The sequence below is a fragment of the Phodopus roborovskii genome, unplaced genomic scaffold (assembly GCF_943737965.1).
Source record: "Phodopus roborovskii unplaced genomic scaffold, PHOROB, whole genome shotgun sequence".
Classification (NCBI taxonomy): Eukaryota; Metazoa; Chordata; class Mammalia; order Rodentia; family Cricetidae; genus Phodopus; species Phodopus roborovskii.
This window is the reverse complement of record NW_026126482.1, coordinates 10,314,713-10,327,252: the sequence shown is the minus strand read 5'-3', so window position 1 is coordinate 10,327,252 and position 12,540 is coordinate 10,314,713. Positions and strand designations below refer to the sequence as shown.

Here is a 12,540-nt window from a genome sequence, read left to right as displayed (position 1 = left end):
TGTCAGCTTGTCAGGATCTTTGAACTCCAAATAAGAGCCAGAGGAGGGCAGGTCACCAAAGTAGACATGAAGGTCAAACTGAGAGATGAGATAGGACCACAGACAGCCATCCAAAAGGTACATTTTCTCAAAGTCCTTTACCCAAGAGTAGACACCCCATCACTGGAAAGCACTATCCTCAGTGCTGCTGGGAAAATAGCCTTGCCTGTTAAGGTGTATTTGATAGATAAAAAGGGTAAGTCTTGACTGGTAGAGAAAACAGACCTATCATTGTAGAAAACAAAAATCCGAGATGATCCTTGAAGTCAAGGAGATAACGAGAGAAAATCAGAGCTCCTAGCATTTGCTTTGTTTTTCAAGATAGGGTTTCTCTGTGTAGCCCTGGCAGTGATGGATCTGATTCAGTAGACCAGGCTGGCCTCGAACTCACAAAAATCTGCCTGCCTCTGCCTCCTGAGTGCTGGGATTAAACACTTGTACCTGGGTGGTGCACAATCAACCTGCTAATCCAGCTTCAGGGGAATCCAATGTCTCTACAGGCACTGACACTTGTACATAATCCTTACCATGCATGTGCATGAGCAAGCACACACACACACACACACACACACACACACTAAGAAATAATAAATCTTGGACCTGACATGATAATACATGCCTTTAATCACATTACTTGGGAGGCAGAGGCAGGCAAATCTCTCGAGTAGGGGATTTAGGACAGCTGAGCTACACAGTGACACCCTGTCAAAAAAATTATGTATGTCTGTGTGCATGTATGTGCAGGTACTCACAGTGGCCAGAAGAGGGCACTGGTACCCTTGGAGCAGGAATTAAAGGCAGTTGTGAGCTACCTACTGTTGGTGCTGGGAACCAAACTCAGATCTTCTGAAAGAACACTAAATGTTCTGCTTGCTATCTCTCTAACACCTTTTTGTTTGCTTTTGCAGCAGTCTCATGGTGGAGAACAGGCTGGCCTCAAAAGCATGATTCTCCTGCCTCCACTTCTCAAGTACTAGGCATTCAAGCATGTTTCTACACTCGTGAACAGTCTCTAGGTGACCTGTGTTCTACTGGTTTAGTCCCTCAGAACCAGCAGATCTTACACTGAGATTAAGTGAAATGCTCGTTTGCTTCTGTTTCTTGGAGGACAACTGGGCTGGATCCCGTTAGTCCCTTTCTATGCCTTCTTTAACCCACACACAGAGACATATCAATGGTTCAGCTGCTCCAGGTGCTGGGGCTGTAGCTGGGATGGTGGCATGCTTGCCTGGTATACATGGCGCCCAGGGACACTGCAGACAACTGGATGTAGTGGGCGAAGCACGTTTGCACTCCCAGCATTTGGCAGCATGATCACAGGTTTTAAGGCCACCCTTGGCTACCCTGGCCAAGTTGGAAGCCAGGCTGGGCTACTTGAGGCTATGTCAAAACAGAGACTATAACAAACAGAATGGATGTGACCATTAACATACACAGACACTCGGAGTTGAGCAGCAAGGGTTATGAGTGTAAGCTAGTCCCCCACAATGGCTGGCCTCGGGAGTGTCAGCAAGACAACCCAGGCGAGGCAAAACCACCAAGAGCCAGCACCCCACTCCTGCTCCTTCCCCATCTGGAGCTGCTATAGGACTTTGCTTTCAGCCTTGAAACTTACTAGGAAATCAAATGGTGACCAACAAGCAAGTACAGCCTGGCCTACAAATCCCCACCCTTTCCCATTAACAGTGCCATTTCCAGCCTAGCTAGCATACAAGAGACGTTTTTAGCATGCTATGGACAGGACACAGTATCTCTAAAGGGCTAAGAAACCAAGCAAGGTCACTCACTCCACTGGCCAAGGTTTCAGGCTGGAGACGAAGAGCTCAGCAGCTTTCTCAGTAAACATGTATGGACGCCAAACAGGACCCCACGAGGGTCAGGTGTGCACAGCAGACAAGAGCCCTGGAAAGCTAAGCTCCTCAGCTGGCTAGCTGAGCTACCAGGTAGGTATGTGGGTCTGCAGCCTCAGTGGCTGAGGTAGTCAGGGAGTAGCTGGCCCACAGGCAGCATCGAAGATCTCGGCTGCCACACTAACGGGGCAGGCGGCAACTGTAGGCCGGGTGGTGGTCAGTGCACTGTGTCTCTCATGAGAATTTAGGAATCATATCTGTACACTCTCAAACAGCAGAGCAGCCACAAGATGAGGATGCAAACTCAAGAGAAGAGGCAGGGGCATGCAGGCTGCATGCAGGTTACAGAACAAGAGGTCCACTGAGGTCTTCAGCAAGCATCAGGTTCTATCTGAGCATACCAAGGCTCAACCCTGGATACGCCTGCAGAAGACACTGACTGTGGCTAAGCCAAGCAAAGCCCCCCTAATGGGTTGACCCTTCACCTCCTGTTCTGGGACCATGTCACATGGTTCCTTGACTAAATCAGCATAGAAACTTTCCTCTGAAATTCAACACACAGCAATCCATTCTGAAGAGTTGGGCAATGGGCAAGAGGCAGATTCTCAAATGACCTTCCACTGACTTTATTGACAATGGGGAGTTCCACTCAGAATGTCCACCCCGGTCCTCAGGGGTTATAGACATATGTCTCTAGGATGTACATAGTTACTCAGCAACTGTATTTGGTATAATTTCACATTTTTGGTATACAGAAATAGTTTTATTTTCTTAATGCAGCAAGTAGATGTACAATCAATTATTCCCTAGAGTGTGCAATATAAATTATTCACATTAAAAAATTAATGACAGAAAGCCTGATATGCGGGAAATATTAAAAACATACACCTAATTTGAATGTATTGACCACAGACACTGCTAGCTTTATAAATCTGAATAAATACGACATGGCGCAGTGGCTTGAGCACAGATGGGCCTGCTCCAGGCGTAGTGAGAACCCACACTCTCCACTTTGGTCACTGAGATTCCCCGTGCCAGACACGGATCTGATCCGAAGAGCTTCCATCACCACACGGCATCTCGGGCTTTTCCAGCACTACAGGGCGTCTCTGGCTTTGCCTCCTCCTACTCTCCTTTATAGCGAGGGGGCCTTTTCTCTTTAAAAGCAAGAAGACCTTCCAGTCTGTCTTTTGTTGAGATGGTCTAGGAAAGACAAAACACGAAACACTAAAACCTACAAACACAACAGTACATCAAGCATTAACTACGAAAGCCACCAGCAGGTGCTGGCAAGGCCACTTGTCCTTTGAACAAATTTCCTAAGTATGTGGCCAAACTATTTTTAGACAAACATTTTTTTTTCCATTTCGAATACGCTTAAAAAGTGAGACACTTTATTTTCAGAGGTTAAACAAAGGAAAAGCTCAGCATGGGGAGACCCCGGTGCTCCCTCTAGTCCACCAGTTTCAACAGCTGCAAAGAGTCAGTGCACTTGTGTGTCCGTTGAGTTTTGACAGAGGCACAACATCATCTGCTCATCACCAGAGTACACACAGGATGGCTTAGCTGCCCCAAGTATTCCTTGTTCTCCACACAATCATCTCCAATCTGTCAAACACCTCTTCCAGAATGTCACCGGACTGTCTGGGATCACTCAGTACTTTCAGACTGAGCACCACGGATTCAAGGTTCCTTGACCCCATTTTCTTGCTTGAAAGGTCCTATCTTCTGATCACTGTGTAATATTCCACTTCATGAAAGTGGCCACTCACTACTGAAGAACATCTTTTTATTTACTTATTCTTGAGAAAAGGCCTCAGTATGTAGTGGAGGTCAGCTTCAAAGTCCCAAGGTACAGAAGACTAGTCAGTGCCACTAGGCCTGACTAGGAAGGACAGACACTATGCCTGCTTCTAAATTAGTAACTGTGAATAAATCTTAGCTGCAGATTTTTGGGCAGACATGCTTTCACCTTATCTGGGTAAACATCAAAGGACACAGCTGCTGGCCATCATGGTAGAGAGCACTCACGCTCACCTCAAACTGTTGTCTCTCTTGGAGCCAAAGAGCTACTAACGCCCCGGCAGTCATGGTGAGTGCTGGTGTTCACTGTTCTGAGATTTGATCACTCAACACACACTGCATAGTCTTCAGTTTCTAGATGACAGGTACTTCCAGCATGGACTCATGGCTGTTTGCCATCTGCCCATCTACTGCGGCAAGGTGCCTATTGGGATCTCTTGTCCATTCTTTTTTATTTGCTTGTTTGTTTTAGGTGTGAGTGTTCTGTCTGCATGTATGCCCGCATGCCAGAAGAGGGCATCAAATCTCATTACAGATGGTTGTGAGGCATCATGTGGTTGCTGGGAATTGAACTCATGACCTCTGGAAGAGCAACCAGTGCTCTTAACCACTGAACCATCATCTCTCCAGCCCCTCTTGTCCACTCTTAAGTGGGTTTTCACTACCTTACTGTGCAGTCCACAGTTCTGAAGTATCTTGGATGTGAGTCCTTCATCAGACTCAGGTTTTGAAAAGACTGACTTCCAGCTTACCCCTTTCCATCCTTTTAGCAGTGTCAAAAATCCACCCATCTTCTCTCTTGCAGGCTTGCCAAAACCAAGGCCGAACTTCCTCCTGCACCACCTATACATGCTATGGTTGCTCATTTCTCACAGCTCACCACATTTTGTGCAATGGGTAAGGTTGCATGTGCATGGATGCCCATGTGCTCTGTGCTGTTGTCTTCACACTCATCTGCTCTCCACTGAGCAGCTGCTGTCCTCTTGTCAAAGTGTCCATGGCTCGACTTTGTGGGGCTCCCAAGTCAGCCCCTGGACTCCTGTTCTTCCTCCAGCATCATCACAAAGACTGGACACAGGTGACTCTTGGTCTCCTGGATCTATCTGCTGGCCACACTGAGCTATCGGTTTGATATCTTTGAACTCAGAATCAACTTTTTATCCATTAAGTAAGGAGTCAAGATGCTTGCTGTGATTGAATTAAATGCATATCTTGTCTTTGATAGGGAACAAGGGCCCCACTCTGTAGGCTTGGCTGACCTGGAATTCACACAAGCCTCTGTCTCTGGAGTACTGACATAGAGGTGTGCACCTCTACACCCTGCAGGGCTCACTTCTCAATGACACTGAGTCGCTGGCCCTCGAACACAGACATCCAATGATACAGACTGTAGTTTCTGCCACCGTGTTTACTAGTTTTCTAGAGCTTGTGTATACTTTTTAGATGTTTTGGCTACTAAGATAATAGCCATACATTTCCCTTGTTGCTGAAGTCAGGATTAGTGTGACCTTGCTGTAACTTATGAGGAGGGTTTCCATTGCCGGGTAGTTTCGTTCTTACCTTTTCAATGTCGTCTTTCTGCATTAGCATGGCTCCTAACCCAATGCTCAAGGGACAGTGAGAGGGTGCCACCTTGACCCTGATGGGTATGGACCATGTCAGCACAGGGCTTGCTCTGCTCACAGATTGAAAAAGACTTTTGCTTTGGGGGTGGGGGCATGAATATGATCATATAGTTTTCTTTTTCAATGAAGACAGAAGGTTCAGAATCCCAGGAATAGTCAATGAGCCACAAATACCATCAGTATGTGGCAGGGCACCCTGCAAAATCTCAGGAGCAACTTCTTCCAACCAGGGTGTAGCCCGCTGGGGATGGGAATGCACACAGACACAGAATGCCTTGGCATGAATGTAAGTTGGAATGTGCACATTCACTGAACTTGTGACCATGTTACATACCTGAGCATAACAGGCTTCTTCTATTGCTAACCCCGTTACTAAGTCGACCTGAGGATAAAAAAGTATTTTAGCAGAATAAGGAAGATTCGACGTAAACTCAAACCAGATAGCCCCAACCTGAAATAACAGAACCCTTCCACACAGCACAACTGCTCAGAAGTATGTGCAACCTGAAACTTGTGACTAGGCTCCTGAAGTCACAGCCTGACTCCACCATCTGGAGCTATGTAACTGGGGACAGCTATGTGACCTCTCTCTGCTTCAGAGACACATCTCACAAGGTGCCAGCTGCAGTACTCACTAAGTAAGGGTACAGTGAAGGTTAAATGAAGACTTCTGCACATGGACACATGCACATACTAGATTCCAAAGTTTATGAGAATCTGCACTGACCAATGTTCCCCCAGCCCAGGATTCTTCTCCTTTGCAGTCATGTTTCTTTCCAGTGTGATACAAACACACTCACACTAGCCTGGGTTCAGTGCTTCCCCTTGAACACCCAGAGACTCCAGGTAGAAAGCAATACTCTGCATGGTGCTGGGTGGCTCTCCTTGAATTACCAACAGAATGTGGTCTGGCTAAGGAGTCTTTCCCCCGGGACAGGAAAGGACCCCACTAACGCCATATCAAAGAGAACAAGGCTGCCGGGACACTGAAATTTTACAGCTATGGCCCTGAAAGGAATCCTAGCAGCTTCAGTCAATACAGGAGCAGCTGTATTCCGGAGCATTAGGAAAGAACACAGACATCTAAGCCTGATTCTGAGGAACGACCTCTTTCCTCTGCAGTACCCGAAACACTTACCTCCATCCCTTGATTAATTGCTAGTTTGGCCACTCTCATTGCAACAGGCCCCTGAAATCCAAAGTAAAGAAACAAGCTTTAATTAAACTTATATAAATCATCCTCAGATAAGCTAACAACAACTGGGATGCTAGATAGAAACTGATTTTCTGAGCTTTTTGGACTTCACAGAGGCTGTCACTGATCAAACTGGATCTTGATAGCAGCAGGAGGCATGTGTCCTTTAAATGTCCAACACTCCTCAGTAACTGCCCTTCCAAGTGAAGCAGAGGGGAGCACAGGAAGTCTGCCTGGCTCAGCACCACAATAACCAGTAGCAATGCCGAAGCTTGGGCTGGAGATGAACTGGGGCTGTCAGGTTGGGGCTCTGTGCCATCAATTATGTATTCGCTACCTCTCTCCTGCAGCATGGAGAGCTACCTCAGGGACAGGGATTGGCCAGGCGTGTCCTCTCAGCATGGACAGCTGACTGCAGCGATGGTGGGCTGACACAGCTTCTCAGGTGTATCTGGAGGGAAGGACTAGATGTCTTCCCTCTCTGTGAACAACGGCGACATTCACATGCTGTGGAAACTCAGCTGGCATCACCACACTAGCGATGGCCAGACTCTGCAGACACACTGAGTTCTTTGATCATGGCTTACATCTGTCTATAGGATGTAAGTGTCAATTTGATGCTGTATTTCGAATTAAATAGTCTTTTTAGATTAACACACAACACAGTGGGGCTGAGGAGGGGGCTCAGTGAGTGGGTAATGTGCTTCCTGTGAGTTCAGGTCTCCAACACACACAAATGGCAGGTCGGTATGGCAGCCGGCCTGTAATCCCAGAACTTGAGGTGGCAGAAACAGCTAAAAAGCTGGGCAGAAGAGCTGAACTACAAAGCTTGGGGCCCAAGAAAGATCCCTCTTCAACATATAAGGTGGAGAATATTGGAGGAAGATACCAACAGCAAGATACCAATAGCAAGCCCTGGCCCTCACCCGAGTGTGCACATGCGGTCTCCTGACTCAGTGGGATACCGGGTCATTCTACACACTTTCATATGAGGTGGTAGCCCATCTATCACTGTCTCTACAGAGATTATTAGAGTATAAGTTGGTAAACAAGCTAAAACAACATGCTGGGAAGTTACTCTCTGTGTGTGTGTGTGTGTGTGTGTGTGTGTAGGTGTGTAGCAGTATGTCTGTCTCCAGTGCAACCCTCAGATTACCTTCAAATCTTATTTTAACTGCTACACTCAAGAGGCAGGACAGGGCCACCTCAGCTTGTGAGATGGGTGACGCTCTATGCTAGTGTCATGGAGTGGTCTCAGATGGACACAGGTGCTTCACAGGTACCTGAGGTAGAAACTCTCTGGCCAGGTCCAGTGCCTTCCTATAGGCAGCGTCCCCTTCTTGGTTCTGCTCTAACACGTGGCTGATCAAGCCCACAGCTTTGGCTTCTTGACCATCAAGAACTCGTGCAGAGAAGATGAGTTCCTTGGCCAGGGACATCCCGATGGCACGTGGTAATCTCTGCGTCCCTCCTGAAAGTTGGAAGGGAGAGGAACAGCATGTGATGATCTGAAATAATTCCCTCCTAAAAATAAACCAGGGCCAGAGACATCTGTGTACTTCAAGAAAGACTCCAGTGTTCTAAGTTACATAACCAATAACACTGAAGACCTAAGAATGTCATGTCATGGAGTGGCTTGGGCACCTGGACACAGCTGGCATATTCTTCAGGCCAAGGCAGGTCTACAAGGACAGGCCAGTCACTGGCAAAAGTCAATACCATGCCAGGAGACAGCAGCAGACAGCAGGACTACCAGGAATCCACCTACCAGAAACAGTTCCACTGAGCTTCCATTCCAGTCTAGGAAAATTTACCAAATTCTAACAAGTTCTAACAAATTCTAACAAGCAACTTGTGAGAATCCTTGATGGTGTGTGAACTGTACGCTAACTCTAACTCAGCAGGAATGAAAGTAACTATGATGAAAATTGGTTTTGTCCTATACCATTCACTGTTTCTGCAGCCTCTACACTACTGAAGATGCTCATTCACAAACTCACTTATTCACTTGCTCAGTTATTCATTCACAAACTCATTCACTCATTTGCTCATGTATCTACTCTCTCAATTATTCATTCACAAACTCACTTCTTCACTCAGTTGTTCATTCACAAACTCATTCACTCATTTGTTCACGCATCTACTCTCTCAATTATTCATTCACAAATTCACTTCTTCACTGTTGTTCATTCACAAACTCACTTATTCATTTGCTCACTCGCTCACTCACTCACTCACTCACTCACTCACTCACTCACTCACTCACTCATTCACTCACCCCCCTCCTCATTCAGATGCATTCTCTACTGAGGAAGACTGCTCTGCAGTCAGACTACACACTTGCTCTTAGTTCTGTCAGTACCTCAGCAACTCTTCACTTCCAAGAGCAGACACAGGCTAACACATTCCATCCACACACAAATCTACTGCAGCATCTTCTGGGGAAAAGGCTGGGGATAGGAGCCCGATTCCCTGGAGCTACTGCAGCTGCAGATCTTGTGATGAGGGAGCTGTAAGAGTCCTTAACACTGAGCCATCTCTCCAGCCCCAACCAACAACTTTTTAATTCTTGAAAATCATCCCTAACTTGCAGAGTTTCTTGGTAACACTAAGAATTTCCTCCTGAGGCTGGAGCCAGGCCCTGTGGGATGGTGGGAACCTGTCAGCTCTAGTAAGGTCCTGATCCATGCTCACACACTCGTGCTCTGTGGCGCTGAAGATGTGGGACAGCCACACGCTCCGAGTATTGGAAATACCTGCATTGAGTTGAGGCTTATGCCTCTAGGGTGAGCACTGACTAATGAGCCAGAGGAGGGGGCTCTGTCTATTCGGTACTTCCGTGTGATTTCAGCAGATCTCCAACATTCCCACGTCCACTTTACTAAATGCAGCTCCGCCAGTGAGGCATACATCTCACCATGCTGATGTAAGCGTTTCTTACATCATGTAAGCCCAGGAAGTCAAAAACAAAAATTTGAGGGACTAATTTTCTCAAGGATGCACAATGATGACAAACAGCTTCCATATGGGCAGAAACCAGACTCTCTCCATGTTTCTCCTCTGCTATCATCCACACTCTGTGTCGTCCAGTCTCTATGTTAGCTCAGGGGTCCAAACGTGCTGCTGAGGCCTTACCACCATGACTGCAAACCATGGAGTGGGCAGAAAGAAAGGGGAAGAGCCAAAAAGTACTCCATTCGTTGGTGACCTTAATTAAGCACTGGCCAGTAACATCTTCTTGTGACTTTTCCCTGGCTAGGGTTAGTTCCTAAAGCTACAGGGGCTCAGAAATGGGCTCTCCTTGCCATGTGTCTCACAGCATGAGGAACTCAACTGGGCCTCTGTTTCTAGTAGAGTGGAAGTGGGTTGACAATCAGCAGTCACAGACTAAATGGGCAAAGCGGATTTAATAACATCACTTGCATCTCACATTTACGTGTTAAATGAAGAAAGAGGGTGAAAGTATACTGGAATGTCTGACCTGGTATGCACTTTGTGTTACTTAACCTAATGGAAAGCATCAAAAGATCTTGGATAATAGCCTTCTGACGGTAAGCTACATAAAACAGGCAGGGATTCAGGCAGAGCCAGCTTTTGACACAGGAGAAATACAAGGCTAAGGGCAGAAGACAGCAGACAGACACAACTTCCCTTTAGAAAGCTTTGACGTTCATAATCGATTATAGCATAATATGTAAACAACTGAACATAATTTTGGGCCATCCTGTACAAAATGCAAACTGCAGAAAGCACCAAGCTTGATCTGGTTTGTTTGTCCTTCATCTTTCCACCCTCTTGACTTCATGGAAAAAGAATCCGCACGAACAAAAGGGGACGCCTGGCACATAGACTTTCGGTTGACAGCTACACAGGCCATAGGGAGGAATTTTACCTAGAGGATTAGCAGTTATCTGTGACCCCAGGAACTCCTTATAAACCCCCTCTCTTAAGCAGAGCGCTCTGCACTGCAGTAAATGCCCTTTCAGGCAACAGACGCTGAGAGTTGTGTGAGAGGCTCTGGGCCCAGCCTTCTCGGCAGATCAGGGTCCAGTGCTCACACACCTGACTTTATCTCCTTCACAGTATGCAGACAGGCCATGCCACTATCCCACAAAAGCCACAGGGGTATCCAGAGTGTCCCCATGCTCCCCACCCCTCGCTTTTGGTACACTGTAAAGCAGTGGGGGGTGGGCAGCCCGAGACCGGAACATATGAGGAGAAACATCAACTGGCTGAACCCGGAAGGAAGATCTCTGCCCGGCTCTCACTGCCGCCTCACTTAGCAGAAGCTAGACAGTTTAAGGACTGGACAGGAAGGCACAGGTTAGACACTCAATTATCTTCACAAGCTCAATTAAGCAACCGGCAGCAAATTAGGACACTTAATACAGCTTTTTCAGTTCTGGGATTAATTACTAAAGCCTTTTCTTCTAGTGCCCTACACACTGTTAGTGAAAGACATGCTAAAGCTTCACCCACTGCAAACAAAATGATGCCTTTTCAATGTTTCTATGGACTCTTTTTCTTTAGCAAAAAGTATTTGTTCGGATATCACTGTATGTCTTAACTTCTCTTTCTGCGGTTTTGGGGCTCTAATCCAGGACTTTGTTAACTGTGGTTAAGAGCCCTCCCTGCCTCTGAGCTACACCCCTATCTGTAATCAGTCCAGTGCCTCTTAACATTTTAGAAGCACATCACTGCAGAGCAGATGAACAGTCTTCCTTTTAAAAAGCTAAGGGAAGACAGCCAAAGAGCACTCTGACCATCTCCAGCCGCTACCAGCAGCACAGCCACCCTCTGCACTGTGTGCAGTCTGCAGGCTGAACTCCAAGGGGGTCTTGAGAGGATCCAAAGACGAAATGACTGACAGCTCCCAATAGCAGCTTCCCACACAGGCCAAGTGGACTCTGCAAGTCTCCTGTAAGCAGAGACTACCCATCAACACACCATCCCAAGTCAGCTTGATGGTGACGGCAATGGCAACCCAGAGAAGAGGCTGCAGGGAAGAAAGCGTCAACAAGCCCTGTAGCTCTGCATGGCACCAGCGAGCACGCTCAGACCCCCATGCCACCACACTCTCTGTGACCACGTCTACTCTCCCGTGTGGCACTCCTCCATTGCAGCCCCTATTCATACCAACAACATGGAATAGATTATCACAAACACCAAAAGCTGGGTCTCCTTCTGTGACTACCTCCTCTATCTAATAGAACAGGTGCTGTGTGTGTGTAACATGATGTAGTTGTGCGGCTAGAGGGACACAGAGAGAGGCACTCTGATACAGTGGCTTTGCTGGAAATACCATTTTCACATTGACGGTGAGGACCGTCAGCTAACAACTAGCAGGAGCTGTCACACAGCCAAGACATTCCAGGATCTCTGCTTATCACTTTGTTCTGTTTTTCTTACTTTAAAAAAAAAAAAAAAAAAAAAAAAGTGTGTGTAAGTGGACAGAGGCCAGAGAATCCCCTGGAGTTACAGGTGGCTGTGAGCCACCCTCTGGCTGCTGCAAACTGAACCTGGGTCCTCCGCAAGAACAGCAAGCTTATGCTCTTAACCTCTGCGCCATCTCTCCAGCGCCTCCCCACAACACAGAGACATTTCTTATATCATACATGTTGAAAACCAATTATGCAACAGTATTTCCAAAGTCAGCTTGGTGGTAACAGTGTCTTCACCAAGCTCTTTACCAAGAAAAGCTTTCGCCATCCTATGACAGGGTGACAGGGCAGTAGTCAGCTAGTGAGCACTGCGAAGGACCCCACTAATCACAACAACGGCTCCCTCTCACAGGTTCGGGCCCACGAGGCCTATGCCTACTGTCTGCCTGAGCCTCACTGACCAAGGCCTTCACTGCAGGCTTCCTCTGCCTCTGGCTAACATTCTAGGTCCTGCAGCAGTGAGCCAGATGAGATGGCTCCCCTTGGCATGGCATAACTCAGTGGAGCAATTCGAGAGAGACAAGACAGGAGAGGGAAGACACAGTCTTGACCTCTCCGAGGGGTGTCAGTGGCAGCCAGTGGGCAGG

At 47.2% G+C, this 12,540-nt stretch overlaps 1 protein-coding gene across 2 annotated transcripts in view; it reads right to left on the bottom strand.

Moving 5' to 3' along the window:
• Positions 1–2,630: 2,630 nt before the first annotated feature.
• The window catches only part of Auh (AU RNA binding methylglutaconyl-CoA hydratase), a 93,956-nt gene continuing 84,046 nt past the window's right edge, over positions 2,631–12,540 (bottom strand). For both annotated transcript variants that reach the window (XM_051194276.1, XM_051194277.1), the window contains 4 exons: positions 7,796–7,983; positions 6,456–6,506; positions 5,652–5,699; positions 2,631–3,092 (listed from right to left, as the gene is read on the bottom strand). In XM_051194276.1, coding sequence (XP_051050233.1) covers positions 3,015–3,092; positions 5,652–5,699; positions 6,456–6,506; positions 7,796–7,983 — 365 coding nt within the window. In that variant the 3' untranslated portion in view covers positions 2,631–3,014. The remainder of the gene's footprint in view (positions 3,093–5,651; positions 5,700–6,455; positions 6,507–7,795; positions 7,984–12,540) is intronic.